Source organism: Parasteatoda tepidariorum, chromosome 9 (genome assembly GCF_982258835.1).
Source record: "Parasteatoda tepidariorum strain Cologne lab strain chromosome 9, Ptep-v5.0, whole genome shotgun sequence".
Lineage (NCBI taxonomy): Eukaryota > Metazoa > Arthropoda > Arachnida > Araneae > Theridiidae > Parasteatoda > Parasteatoda tepidariorum.
Window position 1 is genome coordinate 75,816,148 of NC_141763.1, and position 25,215 is coordinate 75,841,362.

The window sequence follows — 25,215 nt, forward strand, 5'->3', positions numbered from 1 at the left end:
TGGAAAAGCATAAAAACGTATTTTTTCAAAAAGATTTACTGAGCAAAATAAATTAACTTGCTTTGTAAAATAGTTCATAACTAATGATTAATGGAGGGAAACTAATTGCTAGGCGTTAATAACTTTATTCTGGATAAACCAATTTTCAATATAAAACTCAATTTAATTAAGAAAAATAAACATTTATAACAAGTTAAATTGAGCGATTGATTTAACCAAACCAATTTTTTTTAAAAAATAATTTAGATATAAAAAATAACCGATATATTGATCGTACTAAATCTATATACTTACTAAGATTTTCGTTAATTTATTCATACTTCTATTATCGGTGTTAAAATTGGAAAGCAAGGAAGAAAAAAAACAACCTTAAAGAATCATCACAACGATCAGCGATAGAGAGAGAGAGAAAATATCTTCTGTAAAGTAAGAAAGTGTGAAGCTATTTATTAATAAGATTGCTGGGAAGCATTTCTGAAGCTTTTTATCGATTACGATCACTTGGAAACTTTCCATTTTTTTATTATTTGGTTCAAGAGCTTCTTTGACTTCACCTTCAGCGAAAAAAAAAATTCGCAAACTTAATTCATTTCTGGTACCTGACGCTCAAGATAGTGAAAATGTGAGAATAAAAAAAAGTTTAATTTAAGAATTAGAATTTCATTAGCAATGTTACGAAAAGTAATTTTCTTATAAAATTGATTAGGCATAAAAAAAACTATAATTTGTCGTGGTTTTTAACGGTTGCGCTACTTAAAAGCACATTGTAATTTATTACTTTTATTAAAATGTAACGTGAATTTAATTTTTGAAAAGAGAGTTTTCGTTCGAAGCTGGTGTGTAAAACAACATTATTTTTTTAATTTATTAGGGAACAAAAATTATTTATTAGTCCTCCGTCTAGGTATATTTATTTAAATTATCATAGTTAAGTCATGCATATTTTACGTAATAATAGCTACATTAACTATTGAAAAATATGAAAATAATTTATGACGAATAATTTACAGTAGTTTAGTTTTGTCACTATCATTAAACAATAGATTGGTTTGTCAGATAGGTGGTGCAAGTACTTTAATATTTCAAAATTTCAGAGAAATACTTCAAAACAAAGACATTTTTTAGTATCGCATAAACAGAATCTAGCTTTCAAAATAACTTTTTTAATTAAATTGATCAGTATATGAATTATTTTGAGTTAAATTAACTAGTTAATTTTATCAGTATATTTAGCTTTATCACTGATATTCAAAAATATTAATTTAATAGATGTTCATTACTTAAAAACTTTGCACTGAAATTTCTTAGCTTTCTATTAAAATATTATAGTACAGAAACCACTTTTCTAACTAAATTATGCAGTTTTTGTGTTATTTCAAATTAATTTAATCAGTTTTAAATGAATAAAAGTAGTCAATTAGTCTTAAATAATGATCCTTAATTTTATCCCCGATATCAAATTGTGGAACTATTTAGCGAATTTTTAAGATCAACAATTAAGATTTTGAGTCACAATCTACTTGTTCTATTTTAAAAATAATTTATAATTGAATTAATCAGCATTTGCCTGATTTAAAGAGGTAAAAAGTAGTATGGAATACCTTCTGCAATGGATGTTAAATCATGAACCATCTGTGAATGAAATATTTTTGTCAACTTTGGGTAATTGGGTACTTGCAAATAATCTCGCGGTAGCGTCTAATCACGTGGTTGTGCATGCCGTGTTAAGGTTTCAGCTTTAAGGTTTGGGTTATTACCAAACTTAATAAATTTTACGATCAGATTTGATTTGATACCTGCAAGCGACGTCACGGATGTGATTGGCTGACTCACGCGTGACGTCGCTTGCTGGTGTATCAAATTGAAAAGTATTTAATTAATTCAAATTTTTTAATTGAATTCGACCCAATAAACAATCATAATTGAAATAATTTTCATAAAGTTAGAAGCACTGCTAGGTCATTTTTCTTATGTTCAAATATTTAGATGTTATCGTCAAAGTTGGGTATCCGGCAACATAAACAATCTGATAAATTGACGGGCAAAGTATGAAATTATTAAATATTTCATACATTGCCTCAACAATTTGAAGAAGTTCAAACGACACAACAGAAAAACATGAAATATGCCTATTTTTAACTTTTAATGAGTATCATTATGAGTTATCTATGTTATTTTATATTTTACAATTGTCATTCAACATCCGACCCAATTTTGGGTTTACGACTACTAAAGTTTAACGCCGTTGTTTTATAATTCTGAACCCAATGCAGAAGACAAGGAAACTCCTGGATCAAGTATTAGGAAAAATTTGCCTTCGTGGAGGACTCTTTGATGGAACTAACCCGCATTTGCGTTACATGGAGAGGAAAACCTCAAAACCACTTACGGTTAGCCTATGATTTGTGTGCCACTGAGGAGAATTTTCGTCAGCACTATGATCGGTGCGAGCCGGGTGCGGAATTCGTATCGACCAGCCGTCGCTGAGTTTTGAACCTGGTTCACCTCATTAGCAGGAGAATGCTCTGTCCCCGGAGCCACCACTGCTTGATTTACTTATATTAATTTAAAATTATTTTTTGGTGTAACGAGTTGGTATTAACTTTGTTTTATTTCTTTTCATAAGAAAGACAAACTTTTAGCAACCACCTTACATTGTTTTTAATAGAAGGATTTACCAGGAAAATTACCGGTTAGGAATATGTAGGCCATTGTTTTTAATATGCTTGCCCGGTATTCCCTACACAGATGTTTTTCAAGATAAAGGATCACCAGCCTGCATTTTCTATAAAATTGTTTTGGCAAAAAGCCATTGTCTGGTAAACAATTGTCCAATATTTCACGGACAAAATTTTTCATCATCCTAATTGTATACTATAAATGATAATTGATGAATAATTATTGTGATAAAACAAATTGGTGAAAGGCAATAATTTGTAAAAAAATTATCCCATAAACCAAACATTATTAATAATTCATATAATGATCTCTAGAAAATATAATTTCTCACAAATTTATGAACCAGACCATGGCTTGCATATTTCAAACTTATTAAAAGTTTTATCATTTTTAACCATTGATTTTAACTTATTAAAAGTTCTATTATGCTTAGTACATCTTGCGTTTCAAATTATTAATAGCAATAATATTATGAAATATTTTTTTACAATTAAAGCATCAGATGTAGTTCCTTATGGAACTGGATATATAAATGAATTTATTTTATCAATGCACTTTCAATATTCACAATCATCAAGCATTGCATCAAATTTTCAATTATCAGCCATAAATTTCACTCGGTTGTGCAACACGATGCTGGTAAATATCTCGTGCATGTTACGACATTCATAGAGAATAAATTTCCCGTTCGCAAATTCAGAGTTACGTTCACCAGAATGATCCGTGGAAATGATTTCGAAATTTGCGAACGCGCGACTAATGTTACATGGATGAGAGAGAGAGAGCTTTTCTGGTTATTAATGGTGAGAGCAAATAAATGGATGGAACTTACGACTTCGATGAGCTGTGAGAGTTTTAGCTTGATTGAGACCGTCAGGGCCTCCGACACATTAATCACCGGTCGTACCAGCTTGTTGTAACGGGAGATGAGATCATCGTAAAGCCGTTTAGCATCCGGGTTTCCCTCTGAAAGAGATGATAATTTTTTAGAAAAAAAATACTGCTTATCAGATAATTATAAATACAAATAATTTAGGAAGAAAATAATTAGAAGTTTAAAAAATTATATTCTGATCTAAAATCAACAATAAGGTAAATGTTTTATTATTCAGTGAATTAATAAAGTCTCTAGAATAAAATAGTATTATCTTTCTGAAGTTATGTTCATTAGACGTGGTTTCAGGTCGCTATGAAACATAATAAATAATTAGAAATATAGTAAAAGCTTGTTGGAATAAAAGTAAAAGTTCTCTTCGGGAAGGCATTCTTTTACGACCGAAGCATTTCGAAGAAAAGAATAATTTTTTTAAGATAAAAATTACTATTTATAGGGACCCATTACTTCAAAAAATTAAATAATAACGTAATTCTAAATGATACTAAAATAATACAAACAATTTAATTCTAAATTGACAAAAGTTCTTTGAAAAAAAAAAACGCGCTTAAAAGCAGCAGAAATTAAAAAAAAGAAAGAATAAATGTATCAATAAAGGAAACGAAAGAAATAAAAATAAAATTATGACCACCGAAGCCGACGTCTTCAGGGGGTACCGAAATTATGACCAATAGAAAAGGTTTTGTTTTATGGCTACCCCCGACCAGGGGGTAGCCATAAAACAAAACCTTTTCTATTGAGAGAGTGGGCAAATGCCTAAATTAACTCCCTCAGTACTCTGAAGGTTTTGTATAGAAGTCCAGGACAAAAAAACAAGAAATACATAGAGCCAATTCGGAAAAGAAACTCAAGCAAAATCATCAGAAAACAAAATTTAAGTAATTGTAAATGAGTTGAAAAAAAAGGAAATGAGAAAAAAAAAACTAACTTACCGATAAAATAAGAAAAAGTATAAAAGAAATTGACTAATTTAACAATTATCAAAATTCTAGCTAAGAAGCTGGAATTTTGTTCTACAGAGGTGGATAACTATTAAGCATGTTTCATTCAATTTATAAATTATTATTTTTTGTTAATTTAAACTACTTTTTTTTAAAAGTTTGAATTTATGAAAGCAAAAAAAATTCTACATTTATTTTATTTTAAAAAATATATGGATTATTGTTAAAAAAAGGATAATTTAAAAAAAATAACAATTAAAATTTTTTTAATTAACAAACTGATTTTTTTTTATATTGTAATAAATAGTTTAAGTTTTTATTAAATTTAATTATGAACAACGCTTACACAAAGGTATATCACGATACTTGTTAAAAATTGATAGAAAGGAGGAATAAATTAAAAATAACTTTTTTTTTACTTAACTAGAAAATCATTTCATTGAAAATACATATTAAGTTGATAATTCATTATGATTATGGTTACAAGTAGAAAAAAAGTACGAATTTGTAGAACTTAAAGTAGTAGTACTGAATATTATCGAGAAAAATTTAAAATAAAAGTTTTATTAAGATAAAGCTTCATATTGCGGAGTGTTTAAGGAGAAAAAAACATTTTTGTATGTACATTCTATGAAAAATAGCTCGTGTGATAATTTTTCAATGCTTCATACATTAAAAAAACTTAAAAATGTATACAATAAAATGTTTTATATTCAAAAACAATGTTTATTTTTCATGCAATTTTATGCAAGACTTCATCATAAATGTATGGTTTTTTTTAAATCCTCTTTTTTAAAAAATATGTTAAATATAAGAAATTATTTTTATTACTTGGGAACAAGAAAATATTTATTTGAGAAGCAGCACTCTAATAATAAGCAGTCTTTAATTTTATTGTTGCAACTTTGCTACGGTTATTACTAATTTGTTGCCAGCTATTCCTTATATCGGTGTAATATTAGTTGTAATATATACATTAATTATTACTTTTTTAATATATAAACAAGGTTGCTATAATTTTAACTTCATACTTTCATCGAACATCTACTTTCAATACATTAAGTTATAGATGAAAACAGAAAAGTCTACAATTATTATTATGACTCATTATGACCTTAGGCAAAATAATTGTTAAATATAAGAAATTATTTTTATTACTTGAGAACAAGAAAATATTTATTTGAGAAGCAGCACTCTAATAATAAACAGTCTTTAATTTTATTGTTGCAACTTTGCTACGGTTATTACTAATTTGTTGTCAGCTATTCCTTATATCGATGCAATATTAGTTGTAATATATACATTAATTATTACTTTTTTTAATATATAAACAAGGTTGTAATAATTTTAACTTCATACTTTCAACGAACATCTACTTTCAATACATTAAGTTATAAATGAAAACAGAGAAGTCTATAATTATTGTTATGACTCATTATGACCTTGGGCAAAATAATTGTTAAATATAAGAAATTATTTTTATTACTTGGGAACAAAAAAATATTTCTTTTAGAAGCAGCACTCTAATGATAAACAGTCTTTAATTTTATTGCTGCAACTTAATATACATTAATTATTACTTTTTTAATATATAAACAGGGTTGTTATAATTTTAACTTCATACTTTCTCGGAACATCTACTTTCAATACATTAAGTTATAAATGTAAAGAGAAAGGTCTCCAATTATTATGACTCATTATGACCTTAGGCAAAATAATTTAAATACTCTTCAATTAGTAAATGAAATGCAATCTCAGCACTCTAGTTGCTAATTATTATAAGCCTCGATGCTTTTAAGAAATTCTGACAAGTGTGTGAAAATTAGAGTAGTTATTGCTATCGATTAGCTTAATTCCAATTTTATGAGGCAAAGCGGTTTTTAATTAAGCCTGAATTACTGTCTAACAGTCTTGACTATACAAACTCATAATAAGCTTTGAGGAGATTTGGCGAAATAATTGTCTCTGTATAATATAAGCAACTAAATTGCTTTAACGTAATTGTTTGCAAATTATTTTGAAACAAATTTCTATGAGAAGTAATATTAGAAAAGCTCAAATACATAAGGATTATTCGTCCAAATTTAGGTACATTTTATTAAAAATAAAGAATAACATTTTAGAGTAGGCAATTTTTCTTTTCGTAAGTAACATAAAAAATTAATTTATTTTGAAAGCATCATATAAAGTGTTTTCTTATTAGCAAAGTTTAGTTATTACTACTTTCATTAAAATGCAGATTTTATTATGTTCATTTCTTTTAAACTTTTGCTAATGTTTTATTTGAAATTTGGAAATAAATACTTAACTGTTTTAATATTACAATATTATTTATAGAATATTCATTTAAAGTAATATAATAAAGTATATATATTATCAGAAGCATTATGCATACAAGTAAATAAATGTAAATAACAACAAGTATATATAACAACAAAAGATATCAGTATTTAAAAGGATCAAAAGCATCATTAAAACTCACACTCTTTTACGAAATTTAAAGAAAAAGTTAATTAATTTTGTTTCAAGAACTTCTTTGTAATAAAAATTACTCTTTATAGAAAATAAATTTTCAAAAAAAAAATTAAAAAAATATGTTTATGTTTTTTTGAAATCCCAGAAACTTATCTCTTAAAAAATAAACTCATGAAATAAATTTCGAAATAATTTTTGTTTATTTACCTTAGAATTTTGTCACTTTCTTTCTTTGCATCATAATTCTATTGTTACATCTGAACAAAAAATTATTCAATTAGAGGACTCAAATTTCTTTTATTATGTAACTAGCTGAATACCCATTCTCCACTGGGGGTGAATAAAAAAAAAACGAATCAATAAATCAGTATTGAGAAGCGTCGCGAAAACATATTCAAAACTGAATTGAAAAGCCTAGTGGACGAACCAGGTAATACTTTTAGGGGAATTAATGAATTAGAGAAAATAAAATAAATCGGTTGCATCAATATAGGCATGTTTTATGTAACAGAAATGTTCTTGCCTTCAATTTAATCTCAACAAACTAATCCACATTAGTTTTAGTATGCTTACATGATTTTTATTTCAAATTAAGCAAGGGGTAGATAAAAAAAGGCGAATAATTATTAGCCCCGCTTTCTAATGTATGCGTAATAAAATAGTTCGGATATGATATCACTTTTTTTTTCCTATTTTGATTTCAGACTAGCTGAAAATGTACCTTACTTGGTTCTTCCACTAAGTCCTTCAATATCCTTAATAAAGCTAAAATATTTTTTTCTTTATTTATTAGTATTTGCAAACCTTTCCCATGAAATTATGTTACTAAACTAAGCAAATTCAGATTATTGTAGTTCATTCCATCAGAATTGAGATTAATTGTATTTTGGATTACTTAGCATTATTGCTCGTGATCAACTCATGACAGCCAAAATTTTCAAGGGACGAAATTAAAAAATACTTTCTACCTATTTTTTATTCATACGTAATACAAATACTCTCAAAACAACTACGTACAAAATACTTTTTACTTATCCTTAATACATTTGGTACTTATGACATACACCTTCAACCCAACAAATACAACATTTATCTGTGGCAGCAAACCACATCAGAATTAAAAAGGAAACAAAAATACAAATTTTACGTTAACAGTAATTAAAACAGTAATTATGTGTTCAGAATTAAGAACAATTAACTTATTAAGGACTTCAGAGCATAAATATTTCTCTAAAGGAAATTCAATTTAGAGTTCAAAATATTTATAAGTAGTAGTTTAAAAAAGTTCTTTTCATTTTAATTCATTAAAATATTAATACACTATCTTTGATGTCACTGTAAAAATGCTTTTTGAAACAATGGAAAACCTGTTGTACAACTCTTATCAAAATAGCATAATTTAAAATAATACCAGTAGTACACAGTACAATAATAATTAAGCGTCATCTGTGTAGAGCGATTTTCTACTGTTCCCCTAAACTAATTTCGAATATACATAGCTTATTTCTCATTATAGCAATTAGCTTTTGTTAAATTTCATCTGATGCATGTTACCAACATTAATTAAGCATCATAGTCATCAATAACTAGCAATTTTTTACGGTTCCTCTTAACGTATAAGTAATTTTACTCTATTAATGTTATCTTTTAGTACAAAGCCTATTTCTTTTATTTCAGTGTGCATATATTACTTAAACTATAAGCATCTTTGGCGATAATAATAGTATGGCGGTTTTTTACGTTTCTCTTGAACGAATTAGTACCTATTTTTCATTAATTTTGCTTTTTCCATTAAAAAATTGGGTGACGTATCCATGCGTCCTGCAACAAACTTTTTTATCAAATAATGCTATAAGCTACAAGTATCTCTGATGTTATCTTTAAAAAATGATTTATAGAATTATCTAAATTTGAATTGAAGGCATTGGCTAGTGCTTAACCAATCAGAAAGTTTCATTTCGCTTTTCACTGATCCCGCTCGAACGGTTTGTCGTAGAATGTTCTAATATCGGCAGTGGTCTTCCTCTTGATTTTAACTATCTATGTGCCGAATTTCATATTTTCCAGTCTGATGCTGTAATTGTCTATAAAAGACCAACACACAGACATTCATTTTTATAGATCACCGAATTACTTTCAGATTGTTGGAACTAAAGTTAAACTTGATAGGGACAGAACTTTTATTCCTTGTATAATTGACATAGCTTTTTTTGTGGAGTTCATAACTAAGTTCTAATAATTTCGCTTTTCAAATAAGCTTATTATAAAGAATGCAATTTACATGACTTTGCACATGAAATATCATCATTTCATAACTATTTCTAACTCAGAGAAGTTCAATCAATAATAACATAATATTTAATGTATTTTGCGTGGAAGTTTTTAAAACGAATGCGCCCAAAACAAAATGCGCAGCGTAGTTATGCAATTTTAAATACTCATTAATTTTTAATTTTTTTCGAGATCCGACTAAACCCCATTATTGTCTCGTATCAATCGTTGTGTTTTCAAATGTCAAAATTATTCACTTAAAAGTAGATTTTTTCGCTTAAATATGTACAAGTAATCAAAATTCATCCTTAAAGATTTACCAAGCAATTTTGTTGGGATCCGTTTGTAAACCAAATCACTTTTCTCGATTTTAATATTTAAAAACAATGCATCTCTGTCAGCACAGCAAATTTGGTAATTTTGAACGTGAAATACAGTTTTGATTATGCACAGTGCGCAAAATAGAAAACAGATCACCCTGAATAACTTTTGATCCTAATGACCAGATTTTTACGTCCTAGGACTCAATCTTAATGATTCTGGGAGATGACCTCAAATATGCTATTTTATTTGTGCGGGCGATATTTTAAGTTGCGATGTTTTAAGTTACAAAATCGTACTTTCTCTGAATAAACATGCTTTTTTTCCCACGAATACGGATTTCTGTCTTCCAAAATATAGGGGCTAGCCGCAATCAGGAAAATATGGTCCTTGTAGTTTGGTGAGGGTTTGGTGAGGTTCCAAAGTTTGAAACTTTTAATGTTAGTTTTACTTTTGACGTATTTTACAATTACTCGAGAATTTTTAAAGCGAATTGAAAAATGTTTGTACACAGTTATAAAATTCGCCCATCTAAGAATAATTCCATGCAAAAAATAACTTTTATTAAATATTTATTATATTACTTAATGATAGTCGGAAAAATTTTGAATTCTTAGGTATGCAATTTTTTTACATTTAAAAATAACAGAAAACGTTATTTCACCAAGTGAAACTTTATATATTTGAAACAATATAAAACGATTCTAAACTTTTAATAGTTTTCAGCTAATGACTGTTTAACATATCTGCAGCTGTTTCGTTTATTAACGATCACATCATGTGATTTTTCTGTCCAATCAGATTGCACGAAACGATTACCATTTTATTAGATATTAATTTAGATAAAAACTCTTAATTTCTTATTTTTGGATGCCATATGGAACAAAATTCAAAGTTAGGGTTAAAAACTGAAATATTTAGTTTTGTATCAGGTTTTGCGTTTAACTTTTAGGTAAGTTTATGTTGACGTCAGGGGTAAATGTAATTAAAATTGCAAATGAATTTTTTTGACAAAACGATATATTCATTTCTACCAGTGAGTCAGAAGTTAATTAAAGAATATTATTTCAAAAGAGAGAACTATCTTAAAAGGTTTTTTTAGTCAATAATATTAGAGAGATTTCTAAATTAGGGTTTTCATGAAAATATTGCTTATTCTATCGTTTGATCGAGATATATTGCATTTAAAAGGAAAATATTGAATTTTCTTTTAGTTCATATATTAATTTTAATGCTTTCACTGGGCCTAGCTTAAATTTAGAATAGAAAGCTTCCAAAAAAACTGAAATGTTCGTAATTTGCAAGATTGCAAGCTCTGGGAGTTAAAAATATCAAAAAAGGAAAAGTAAAATAAAATAACATTTTATAATTAGCTACAGTGCAGTAATTATACACAAGCAAATTTATTTCGCTTTATGGTTTCGTTATTGATTTAAAGTTGAATCATTATAACAATGTACTTGTAAACCTTTTCACGCATCTCCTGTTTCTCTTGGATCTCATGAACTATCAGTTGAAAATAATGGTTTAAACTAATTGATCTTTTTTGATTTTTAGCTATAATATCTTATAATAAAAAATCGCAATGTCTAATAAAATATTTTCCAAATTCGCAAAACAGAATCATAATCAAACGTTCAGATATATATAATAGATAATATATATATATATATATATATATATATATATATATATATATATATATATATATATATATATATATATATATATATATATATATATATATATATATATATATATATATATATATATATATATATATATATATATGTGGTGCCGATTCTGTAGTGCCAGTTCCAATCTATAGTACCAGTTCCTGTGCTGTAAGCTGATCTAGCTAGAGATCCAACCAGATTATGACAGATTATGCAAGCTGCAAGTTAGACCCCGTGCGAATTTCCAAAAGACACGAGAGACACGGGAGCGCGTAATGGAACTAACAAAAAAGGAGACGCTGATGAATTCCAGAAAGGGGCAGCAATGACGATTTTCTTTTAACTTCACGATGACGAACTCATTTATTTTGTGTTATTCCTGTGTTTGTTTATCGTCCATCTTTATGTAAATTTAGCGTTTAATATATGTTTTGTTAAAGTACAGTGCCTCTTATTTTCAAAGACGACCACTCATGCCGTCCCCACAAAATCAGAAGTGGTTTCAAGAACAAATTGATGGTGAAGAAATTAGATTGAGAAAAAATTGCTAGTAAAAAGAAAATTATTGGCGAAGAAAATTGGATGCCGAATGGTTTCACTCTTGTGAAAGTAAGTAACGGAATGGCGTTGTGATGAAACTTTCGTTTTTTTATTTCATCTCTGCAACTACAATTGGGGTACGTATCGTACATTTGTGACATCTACATTTATTATTAGACTTTTATTCATTAATCAAAAATGATTCTTAACGATATTAAGCAAGTAAGCAAAGCATTGAAAAATTTTAAGAAAGACAAAATAGGACTTTTACATAAATTTATTTTCGATGTAGAAGGCGATCGTTCAAACAGAAAACGATTAAGAAATTTTACTGGTTTCAATTTTACTTTAGACAGCGAAGAATTTCAAAATAAATTAAAAAATATTGAAAAAGAATTCACTCTTAACCAACTTATAACTCTTTCCAATATTCTAAATATTTCGTATGAAGGCAATGAAACCGAAATTGCAATAAACATGTTGACGTTATTAATGGATTTGAATAAACTGGCAGAGTTCGCCAACAGCGCCAACGCGTCTAGTTCAGAGTCGGACGACGACATAAGCAATCCTCAAAGTGAAACTGAACCTTTGATTAAAGAGAAGGAACACAATTTTCCAGTGCAGAGAAATGATGAAAATAAAAACAGTAATTCGTGTTTAAAAGATAAAAATAATTCCTGTAGAAATTTCGAATTTCAAAATGTTGCTATTAATTATTCTGATATCGAAAGTACTATTTCTAAGTATAATGCAGGATCGCATGAAAATATTGTTCATTGGATCGAACATTTCGAAAATATTTCAAAATTGTTTAATTTGTCAGATTTACAAAAATTTATTTTTGCCAAAAGATCTCTTGGTGGTAACGCCTCTTTATTTGTCAGGACTGTACCGGAAATAAATTCATGGCGAAAATTAAAAGAAGCTTTGATTGACGAATTTTCTTTTGAAATTAATTCTGCCAATTTGCATGATCTATTAAGTAGACGAAAAATGAAGGATTGTGAATCGGCTCAAGAATATTATTTAAAGACGAAAGACGTAAAAGATGACGAAAGAATTTAAAGACGTAAAAGAAGACGAAAGAATTTAAAGACGAAAGACTTGAAAGAAGACGAAAAATTTAAAGACGAAAGACGTAAAAGAAGACGAAAGAATTTAAAGACGTAAAAGAAGACGAAAGAATTTAAAGACGTAAAAGAAGATGAAAGAATTTAAAGACGAAAGACGTAAAAGAAGACGAAAGACGTGAAAGAAGACAAAAGAATTTAAAGACGAAGAAGTTCAAGACGAAAGACGTTAAAAAGAAAGACGAAAGACGCTAAAGAAAAAAGACCAAAGACGTTGAAAAGAAAAGAAGACGAAGCCTTTGAAGAAGAGAAAAGACGTGCAAAGATGGAAGAGTGAAAGTGCCTGAACTGATACACTCTTACCTGAAAGATTTTTTTTCATGAAAGACATTAACCTAAAACATTTAATTTTCAGATATCAATTATATTTTTCAGTCTGCTCTGTTTTTCTTTTTTATTCTTTTAGAGTCGCTGGAGGACCAGCCGAAATGCAGGACGGCCGATTCTGTGGTGCCGATTCTGTAGTGCCAGTTCCAATCTATAGTACCAGTTCCTGTGCTGTAAGCTGATCTAGCTAGAGATCCAACCAGATTATGACAGATTATGCAAGCTGCAAGTTAGACCCCGTGCGAATTTCCAAAAGACACGAGAGACACGGGAGCGCGTAATGGAACTAACAAAAAAGGAGACGCTGATGAATTCCAGAAAGGGGCAGCAATGACGATTTTCTTTTAACTTCACGATGACGAACTCATTTATTTTGTGTTATTCCTGTGTTTGTTTATCGTCCATCTTTATGTAAATTTAGCGTTTAATATATGTTTTGTTAAAGTACAGTGCCTCTTATTTTCAAAGACGACCACTCATGCCGTCCCCACATATATATATATATATATATATATATATATATATATATATATATATATATATATATATATATATATATATATATATATATATATATGTCAGTCAGGAAGCGTAAAAATTAATGTAACAAATGCAATCCTAGAGGAAATTAATTCCATTAATTGAGTATAGTATTTCAAATATTTGTTGAAAGCATTGTACCAACTGTATAACTTTTTCAGTTTATTTGAGTTTCGTATTTTTTACTACGGTAATAAGAACTATAATTTTTAAAGCCAGAATTTCCAGTAAATTATTGTTTTAGAAATGGAAAAATTACAAATGAATGGTTTAAAAATGCATTTAAACCATTCATTTTGTAATTTTTGTTAATGGACAGATGCGTTTCACTTACTTAAATTTTTTATCTTTTTTTTTAGGCTTATTAACTAATCAATTAATATTCTTATTTTTTGAGAGCTGTTAGTTAATGGTAGAAATAACAAAACAGATATTTCATTTGTTTACATATTTATTTTGCGTCATTGTAACTTATTTTTTTTATGAAACAAAAAAAGTTGAAATAATTATAGCAGAAACGGAATCGGTTTTCTAACGAAAAAAACCTTTTAGGAACAATTTGAAATAGCCAATGAATTGAAACAAGCACTCAAATTAAGATTTTTTGTTGACAAAACACTTGAATGAAAAAAAGTTTTTTCTATAAAAAATATGGAATAGGCAATAAATTAGGACAAACACTTGATTGAAAATTAAGAAAAAAAAAAAAAAAATTTTGAATTTTTTTTGTCTCAAGAAAAGCAGAAAAAGTGAAACAAATGTAAAAATAATATTTTTTACTGTATTGAAGATTTCTTTCGTTAACGTTTTATTTTTTTCGCAATTCGAACAAAATGTACAACTAAGAAATAATTAGTAAAAATATTAAAAATAACGTCAAAATATTAAAATAAATGAAGTAAAATGTAAATTATAATTAAGCATTTATAAGAAAAGATTATTAGTCGAAACATGAGAAGTATATTCTTCAGTTCTTATGTACGTTCCATAGTATAAAATTACTATTTTTAATTACTTTTGAGCTTGAGGCAGTTTCGAAAACATGCATTTATATTAAGTAACGGAAAGGACTTAATGAATATTTTTAAGAAAGCAAAGCTTTCCGAATATTGTTCAATGTTTATCTAAGAAACTAGTAATTCTCAATATCGTACATGTTATGAATACTTAGTACTAAACAATTTAATTGAATATTCTAAAGATTGTGAAGTCCGCCTCATTTTCGAAAATTTCAAGAAAGGAAATATCCCTATCTTATTAGATTATAGTAAATATAAAGTTCTTAGCTTATTAAGGAAGGAAATGGGAGAAATTTGAATATGTCTCATTTGCTTATTATAATAATGACAGTAAAGTATGTGAAAATTAAAAATAAATAAATAAATAATTATAGTTGGTTTTAAAACTGACTCTTCAATTCATTAAGTCATCGATTTTGTGAGTCAGTTGTTTGTTGCTTTTTTCTTCTTTTTTTTTCTTTCAATCACTAACTATATCAAAAATCATCTATTATATTGGTTGCTGTAGCCATGTGAAATTATAATTTTTAACTCTTGGATTTAAAAGTAAACAAATTTAAAGTTGATTTCACGTAAAATTAAGAAAACCATGTCATACTGTGACAAATATAGGCAAGTAATTATATAATATTTTGGTATAAGTCACACTATTGTACTGTGGCACAAGTAACAAAGTGATACTGCGAGGTTAGTAATACTGTCATACTGTAAGGCAAGTGATACTTTGTCCTCTGTATGGTTAGTAATACCGTCCCACTTTGAGGCAACCAATATTTACCTCCTCTGAAGAAAGTAATAATGTTATACCGTGAGACTAGTGATACTGATATTCTATTAGTAAAGTAATAATGCCATGCTGTGCGTCACATAATATTTTCGTAGTGTTAGTCAAGTGACAGTGTCTATACTGTAATCCTTCTATTAGAAAATAATACAGCTATACTATAAGAAAAATAATAGCGATATAGTTAAAGGCAAAGAATTCTATCACACTATAAGAGAGTCATGGTGGCTCAGGAGATAGAGTGTTCGCATCCCAATGAGGTGATCGTGGTCCGAATTCCAGCGTTCACTGTTTGATACGAATTCTGCTAACGGTTTGTACCGTACAGTGCTGACGTAAAATATTCTCAGTTGTAGATGGATTATTTTCTATCTGGATAACCCTGGGAGGATTTCGTTGTTTTCCTCTCATTGTAAAGCAAATGTAGGTTAGTTCCATTAAAAAGTCCTTCACGAAGGCTTGTTTTTCCCAAAGAAGTTTCCTTGTCTTTTGGGTTGGGTTCAAAACTTCAAGGCCACAGAATTGAACATTGATAGTCCTAAACTCAGAATTGGGTTGGCTGTTCAACCGATTATAAAATAAAATAAAGTTATACTTTGAGACAAGTATTCTCTATCTCGAATAATACCCTCATATTGTGAGCTAAGTAATATTTTCATACAGTGAGGCAAGTAATACTTTCATACTGTGTGGCAAGTAATAGTGTCATACCGTGAGGATGGTAACGATGTCTGTCACTCTTTGAGGCAGATAAGTAGGGGAGTTAAGCCTTACTTAAAAGTGAGTAATATACGTTATAATAAGAAGTACCACAAAATCTATATGGTTTGGTTAATGAAACATGTGAACATTTGAAGTTATTTATTTGACTAGTTATTATTTTTAAAAAATATTTTAAGGTAGGTAGATCATTATGCCCTACCTTTCCCTACAAGAAACTATGTATATACATGTGATTTCCCATGTATCCTCCATTTTGTACGCCATATAGATGCAAATAAATAGTTCTTTTAATGCGAATAAATATTTATGATATAAATCTGTATTTTGGTTTTATAATTTTAAGACATTCCATAGTTATAGATAAATAGATAACTCCTGATATTTTTACTATTATTAGTAAATATGAATTTTAATTAATACAACCAATCATGAAATGGTATTATTAACAAAACATTTGTATTAAAACATTTGTATTCTTATAGTTTTAATATAATATAATAACAAACTAAATTTCTCTACTTTATCAAAATATTACTCAAACAAATGTTTCTCCGTCAACCATACAATATATTTGAACAAATGAAATATTTTCAAGCATACAAACATATTTTCACTCGTGTTTTAACTAATTAAAGTACTTAATTGAGCTTAACAGCCTGTTTGAATTCATAAATGTTATAATCCTCCTCTTCATTAATTTTAAATTGCTTTTAATCGTAGTGTTTGCAATACTCATTATTTTCTAATCTTCAGCGCATTTGAATAAAGTGAATACATATAATACATATTCAGGCATTTTTGAAGAATAAAAACTCATTTCAGCGAGACAAATCACAAACTTAATTATTTCAGACCGGTATGCATTATTGAAATATGTGTATGTTAGTCTACTATATTCGAGAGAAATTGAATCAAGAAAGTGTTTGACTATATTTTTGCGTCGGGAGATTTTACTCTTTGCTTTTCTAAGTTAGATTAATTTCTGGTAAAATATTGTGAAACTTACTTTTCTGTTTTGATGTCGACGAACTATTTCAAAAATTTATGAAAGAGTTCTTTATGTATTTTAATAATTTCAAAACTATTTCAAAACCATTTAAAGTGTTTTAAATATTTTTGTTTGAGCTTGGTTATAAGTGTTAAATAAACAGCAGACTATTATATTTTATAATAGAAGAAGTAGAATTGAAAAGTAATTATTTTATTTTCGATATTTTTAACTAAGCTTGTTTTATTGCAGTATTGTTTATGAAGAGTTGATTTATTTTTTGAGTACATTGTTTTAAATGTTTTTTTATTGGGAGTACAAATTAGTTCAGTCCGTTCTTTTGTGGTCAAAAATGCATTTATTTTAGAACAAAATGAATGAACAGATTAATCAAAGTATTGTCTATCGCTGGCTACTACTTTTCCCCACCTCTCAGGCAATTTTTGAATTCCATCTCGAAAAAATGTCTCGTCTTTAGAGGCGATCCAAGTTAGTCAATTTTCGATTTCTGCAAAAGAAGTGAACTGGTGACCTGCAAAATCATGCTGCATCCGTCGGAACAACCAGTTATCAGAAGGAGCAATGTCCAGGGAATACAGCGGGTGCGGTAAAATATCCTACTTGAGCGTTTCCATATAGTTTTTTACGACTTTTGAGACATCAGGCTTACCGTTATTATACAGAAGAATAACTTTGTCATGTCTTTGCTCGTATTCCGCCATTTTTTCTCGTAATGCACTGCTCAAATGAATCAATTGTAGCCTATACCAATCTCCCGTAATGGAATCACCAGTTTGTAGCAGCTCATAGTATACAAAACTATTCACCATTTACCATTCTTCATTCACCATTCTTGAAACGTCGAAACCATTCCCTACATGATTTATCAGTTGGAGCATTGTCAACATAAACTTCTACAAGCATTCGATGCGCTTCAGCTGCACTTTTCTTCTAATTGAAGCAGAAACATAAAACCTCCCGCAAATGGTGCTTCATTACCGCAAAATTTGACATCTTAAACAAAGTAAAAAACAAGGTTTTTGAATGAAACTCAAAGCGATATAAACTGAATATTATTGACAGATGCTTAACCTCTCTGAAACCACTGAAACCAGCTGTCACTATATAACATTCATAACAGCAGAGCCATTTTTTAAAAACGGACCGAACTAATTTGTACACCCAATATGATTTTTTATTTTTCGAAATTAGTTGGTAGGACGAAGCTATTTTTATTCTTCAAGTTAGTCTAAAAAAAAAAAAGAGAAAATTTTATTTTACTTTAAGCTGTTAAAATATTAGACGAAATGGGAGGGGGTAAGATGATTAGCTTTACATTTTTCTTTAATTCAGTATATTCAATTCAATTCTTCATTTTTTCAATTCATCAAACATTTTTCTTTAACTCAGTAAATGGTTTAAAAATATGAAATTTATGAAAAGCTTTCCTTCAAAGTTTTTGTTTAGTGAAAGAAAATAGAAATAATTAGATTTTTTTTGGAAGATAAAAAAATATCCTCCGTCTCAAAACCTCAAAATAGTACTTTTCGTCATTTTACAACGTCATCTTACCACTTTTCTTCATCTTACCCACAAAGTAGAGGGAAGATGAATAGAGGAAGTTCGTTAAATAGGATAAAAAAATAACATAGATTAAGATATAAATATTTGTTTTCAAAAGTGCTGAGTATTGATATTAATAAGCACGTATCAAATTAAAATACAATAACAGATTACCCGTAATGAAACAAAAACTTATGGGATTGTATATAAACACAGTCATAAGTTGTAAAGCTCGTAAAAAATCACATTTCCAGGGAACTCTTGCATAATTGTCAATTACCCAAATCGTAATATTGAGGATGTTTCCAAGATTTGTACCATGAATCACTCATTTGCTGAGAGGTATTGTTCTTTCGCTAAATGCAATGAAATGTGAAGGTAGCGGGTTCGAATCCTACTTTTTGAGTAAAGTTGCAGGATTTACCCTTAAAGTACCTATTTGTTGACTTTGTATAGAGTTTTATTATAAAGTATTCACGAGATGGAAATTTTGCAATCTGCATATATTTTTTAGTATTACACTGTGAAAGATTCCGAATCAAATTACGGTATAAGACATCTGCACTTTAGGTGCAACATCCATAAATCATCCATAGAATCCATTTTATCAAAAAATAAAATCGATTTTTTATCGTTATATAGATTATTCTGTAATATATTATATCGTCATTTTGACAGTAAGTATTTAATTATTTTGATTCAGTACCTTTGTGTAATTATTACTGCAAAATTACGGTATTTCAAATATTTTTGCTCTGTAACATGCTCCGGAAAAAATTAATTTTACGGTAAGCATTTCTGAGGGCTATTACTTTTTACTGTAATTTGATATGAAATGTGTTACAGTGTATTATTTCTTCTTTAGAAAATTCTCTCTAAAGTATTAAAAAAAATCAATAAACTTGAAAACTAAAATTTGTGTTAGATTTGTGTTTACAAGTAATAAATTTTTTTTCTTTGGTACCCCCAAATAAAATATTTACTTTTGTAGGATCTAAATATTTTTCAATTTGACTGAATGTTTTTTAGCTTGCTTAGTAAATTATCGCAAACTTAGTAAATATAAATATTAGAAACATTAAAATGTATTAATGTTTAGTAACAAAGGTAATAACCTATTTTAATGAAGTTTTGCTAGCATAAATGCGAAAAACAAGATAAAGATTGCATATTGATGGGGGCAGGAGGAAGAAATATTATATGTAATAGGCCTTTTATTGTTGAAAGGGAAACAAGAGATAAAAATTCACAAATACATCAAAATAATGATGTGTTTCAACTGTCCATTATCTACGACATATTTGCGTGACATAAAAATAAACAAAATGTATTTTTAACTTGAAAAAAAATCTTAGAGACAATTATTCTTTCTTCGTGAAATGTATTGATGGCAGAAAGGTATTATTCAAACATTTCTTTAAGAATTTTTTTTTCTAAATTTTTTGATCGTTTTAAACTAAGGATATTTTTACGAATCGTAGTCATTTATAAGAAAAGTTTCTCTAGCCTCTAAAGTATTAAAAAAAGACAATACTTAATGTATATCTGATCCTTCTAGTTGATGGATGATGCGTATTGAAAATAAATGCGTAGATGTTTTTATTTATTTATTTTGTTTGCGCTTGTAGAAGGTTAGATTAGGAATATGCAAATACTCTTCTTTAAAGAATCATTATGATAATCTAAATTCACCATTGCACACAAACTTTGAATAATTAGTCTGTGTGTGATACATTTTTCATTTCTTAGAACCACCAATTCAATAAAAAACATGTAGTTTTTATCTTTGGAGCATTTGATAAGGGGTGTATAACTACAAACATTTCTTGAAATTCAAAATCTTATTGATTGAAAAGTGACTACATATGTATGAACCAGTTTTTAGTGAAAATTGTAAGACACAAAGTCTCTTGGAAAGGTTCTAATTTTTCAAATTTTGGAATCATATCGTCCAAGAATTTCGAAAAACACGCCTCGGATCAAAATCTTAAAATAGTTATGAAATATTTTTGGAAATTGTTTCATTTCGATTTCAAACTAGACTTCCCCCTACTTCAAACTCTAGTGTAGTGTAGTGTCAATATTAACATTAAAAACATAATTCCCTGCTCTTTTATTTGGATTCTCCAGAAAAAAGCAATCTAATATGACACACAGGTTTTGCGTTTTCTTCACAGATGGCGCTTTATTTGGTAATGATTTTGATAATATTATAATATCAACAATAAAATATGGTTTTATGAGATGTGACAAAGTTTGGAAAATGCGGTGATTTTATCATGATACCTTAGAACATTGCATAAAAACCATTTGTTCGATTAAATTTATTTTTCAGTTTGCATTTGTTGCCAAATGTGTGGTAATACGAACTGTAATTTTAAGGTCAATAAAATGCTATCATATGAACTGAAAAATTGCTAAATGAATGGTTGAAATACCATATATTTATGTTTTTAATGCCAGGAATATTTTTAAATATTTTTTCCCCAGAAATGCCATTATTATACAGTACGGTAATTTTACCAGAATTTTTTCTCCGTATACTTAACCACAGGATGTTGGCTATGCTTCAAGTGGTTAGGAGGAGGGTCAGTTTAGTACCTTTAAACATATATTTTGAAAATACTTTACACGCGTATTCAAACACGGTACGTATTCTATACAGTACGATAATTTTACCAGAATTTTTCTCCATATACCTACCCCCTAGGACAGTGTTTCCCAAACTTATGAATTTTGTGTACCCTTTCTAAATTTTTCCTAACTCTGTGTACCCCTAATAAAAAAATGAATGTATTTTTTACTATAAAAAATGCACAAAAGTTAAAAATCACAACTGGCTGTTGACACCACTAATTATTAACTGTTATTTCTGCAAAAAATAGCCAATAGAAAAATACGTAATCGTAAATTTTCATGGCTAGTTTTGTTTTTGAATTAAAAATTTCGAAATTTTCATGTGTTGCAAGATATTTTGCATAAGAACGCGTACCCCCGCTAAACTGTTCCCGTACCCCTGGGGGTACGCGTACCACACTTTGGGAAACACTGCCCTAGGATATTGATTATGATTCTAGAGGTTGGGAGAGGTTAGTTTAGTACCTTTGAACGTATATTTTGAAAATACTTAACATGAGTATTTTATCTGATGCATATTTTTCTGGATATTTGACCATTTTCATACTTTTCGATCAGTTTGGATAAAAACAAGGCGAAAACATTCAGACATAGCATTGATTTGTACTCAGTGCATAAATCACAATCTTGTAAATTGTTTTCTCGCATATAATCAAATATTATTACCAGTCAAATCTGACATAAGTCAGAACTCTCTTTTGATGGCTTTTCTGATTGACGTCGTTATTTTTGTTATGATTTTTCTTGTAAGAGTTTACTTGTTGTTTTTTTGCCGACGTAATATCTTTTATGGGTTTTTGGGGTTTCACTCATAACTACATATCAAGGCTTATTGCTTGTTGTAATGACAAGAGGTTTATGCTTAGCGATAAAAGCATAGAAAATTGGAAAAAGCTTAAAGGTATTTTTTAGATGAACATTGCTTACAATGCATAAAAGATGCGATAGAGCAATTCTTTTTTTTTGTTAGTTTCCGAAATCATAATAAAAGAAAAATAATAATAATAAAAAAGAAAGCAAGCCCGGCAATAAAATATAAAGTTATAGAATGATTTCGCGGCAACGGGTGACTTGAAAAAAAAATAGATCCGTTTAAAAAAATTTAGTATAAAAAATATCGATTCTCTGCGCAGAATAATAAAGCAATGATAAAATTTTTTTTCTCCTTCGCAAATAGTATTAGTTTTTAATGAGATTACACCACAGTATTTTTTTTAAATTTCCGTTCGCAATTTTTTTGAAATCCTAAACCGAGAGCTTTTATTAGTTGTTCAAAAAAGAGAGTAATTGACGTAAAAAAAGTCATATTTTTGATACTATTATGGTTGTAATAAGTTTCTAAAGTTTTATGGATAGAAAATAAATGGGTTAAGTAGCACTTCTATTTTTTTATTCCTATAAGATAAGTTTCTTCTTTTTTTTTGCAAGATTTTTCTTAAAAAGACCCATTAAGATTTAAAATGCTCTCTCATTTTCTTAAATATAAACTCCCTGTCACGCAATTATTTCTTACAACTGTTTTAAAAATGATGCAGAAAATTAGTTGCGACTTACTTAATATTCAGTTAAAAATCACGACTGTTTCAAAAATAATTTAAAATCTGCTCAGGTGTTTTAGAAGTAAATTAATGGAGTAGCTAAATTCCATGAATTGTTTAAGATAATTTTAATATTTTATAATACAATATTGTAAAATTTTAATTTCTTAGATGTAATTTAGAATAGCTTAAAAAAATTTTAAGAATTAACAAATTCCGAATCTGATATGTAATGTTCAAAGTTCTATCAAAATCTGTTTGACGCGAATTAATGTTTTTAATGGAGTATATTTTCAGAGCCAAACTGAACCAAGTGATTGAGTCATTAAACCATATGATTTATTTTAAGTTAATTTTAACCAGGGTTGCAAAACAGCCGGCTTTTCTGAAAAAGTCCGAACCGGCTAGTTTTTATTAAAAGACTAGCTTTGCTATGTTTATCCTTGGTGTGCAAGTAACTTGGTAATTCAAGCACACTCAACGGAACTGCTATCGTACGTATATATACCTGGAATCGCAACAATCATAATGTCTTTTCACCAGTTCGTCGTTCTGGGCAATCTCTTTAATCGCGTTGTCTCTGCTAGCCTTAAAATACCTATAATTTTAAAATTCTACTAGATAGAAATCCTGTCAATCATTGCTTGATAAGTCTACAGAAAAATTTTCTGCTGTTTACGAAAAACTTTGGCTCTTGGCCAATTGCATACTGTTATCTGCTTGTCGTAACTCTCTAGCTAAAAGGAATTTGATGTAAAGAAGTAAGGTCAGGGCCAAAACAGAGAATGAAATTGGTTTGAAGATTGCTTCATATGAATTGTTTTAGCCCCTCTCCAATATTCAGATCTTTTCTTAATCTATTTTAGTGTCTATTTTATTCAAGACATTATATTTACAAGCAATTTTTACCATAATGAAACATTGAAATGAAATATTTAAATTAAAAGTCACTTAAAGACATGGTAAAGTTTTTGCAAGAAGGCTTAAACATTTACACTTGAAACGAAAATAATGAATAATAATAAAAACACTTTTCGAATCACTTCATTACGTATATTTTTCAATACTCATGGTTAAATGCCAACTAACCACACTAGCAATATACCGTGATTTAGTATTTAAATTAATACAGTTCTTGTGATTAAAAAAATTACTCCAAACTTTGATTTATTTCAAAAATTTCAAAGAATCTTTACTTGTATTCAAGAGTGAAATTTCCTTATGAAAAATACTTAATTCATATTTAAAAATACTCTTTCAAAGTATCATTTTAGCTTCGAAAAGTTTAGAAAGAACTTTACGAAAAGTCCACGAATAAATGGAGTTTTGATTTCCACCATCATCAACTAGACAAAAATGGCGGCATTAAAAACTATTACCTCTCATACCTCATGGCTTATTGCCAATCAAAGCGAACATAAATAAATAAAAAAATAAAGAAAAAAAAACTTTTTACAAGCCATCTCTGACTGGCGTCCTCATTTCTTTACGATTTTCTCATAATCTTCGATTTGTTGTTGGTTTTGTCAACATAATTCTTTTTATGCCTTTTTGGGGTTCTGCTCAGAGCTATCTGTGGATTATTCCATGCTGTAACGACAAGAGCTTTTATGTTTAGCGATAAAAACGTAGAAAATTCGAGAAGGTTTAAAGGTATTACCTCCAATGAATATTGCTCTCATTGTGTGGCGAAACCTGGAGCGAATTGCTTATTTTTAACGGCTTCGAAATACTGAGAGAAACGCATCAAATGTAAAAGGAAAAACTTTGGGGAAAAGTTGGAAAGTGAGTTCAAGCGTTGAAACATAAAATCGTCAAACGATTTTCAGACAGAAGATTATCTAAGAAGAAGAAATATACTAGTATGCATGTCTTTAGAATAAAAGAAATGCTTTTTAAAAAATGGGAAATCGATGATAATACTTCTTTTTTGTGTGTGTCTGAAATCGAATATATCTATGAAAATATTTTACAGTTATGATGATTTTAGTATTTGGTTCTGTTTAAAATATGCTTTATGACGTGGTTTGGCAATCATAAAATGGGAGTTTAATTTCTTCTATAAAGTATTTTATAGGATACTTAATGTATCTGTTAGTTTCATAACGTAATAAACAACGTAGTCGGTCGTAGCTACATTATGGGAAATTTGTTGCATTCTCTAG

The 25,215-nt window shown here is 28.5% G+C and overlaps 1 protein-coding gene across 2 annotated transcripts in view; it reads right to left on the reverse strand.

Moving 5' to 3' along the window:
• Nucleotides 1–25,215, reverse strand: part of LOC107439347 (acetylcholine receptor subunit alpha-like) — a 222,399-nt gene that overhangs the window by 112,247 nt on the left and 84,937 nt on the right. For both annotated transcript variants that reach the window (XM_016051913.5, XM_043046031.3), the window contains exon 2: nt 3,512–3,645. In XM_016051913.5, the coding sequence (XP_015907399.2) occupies nt 3,512–3,645 (134 nt within the window). The remainder of the gene's footprint in view (nt 1–3,511; nt 3,646–25,215) is intronic.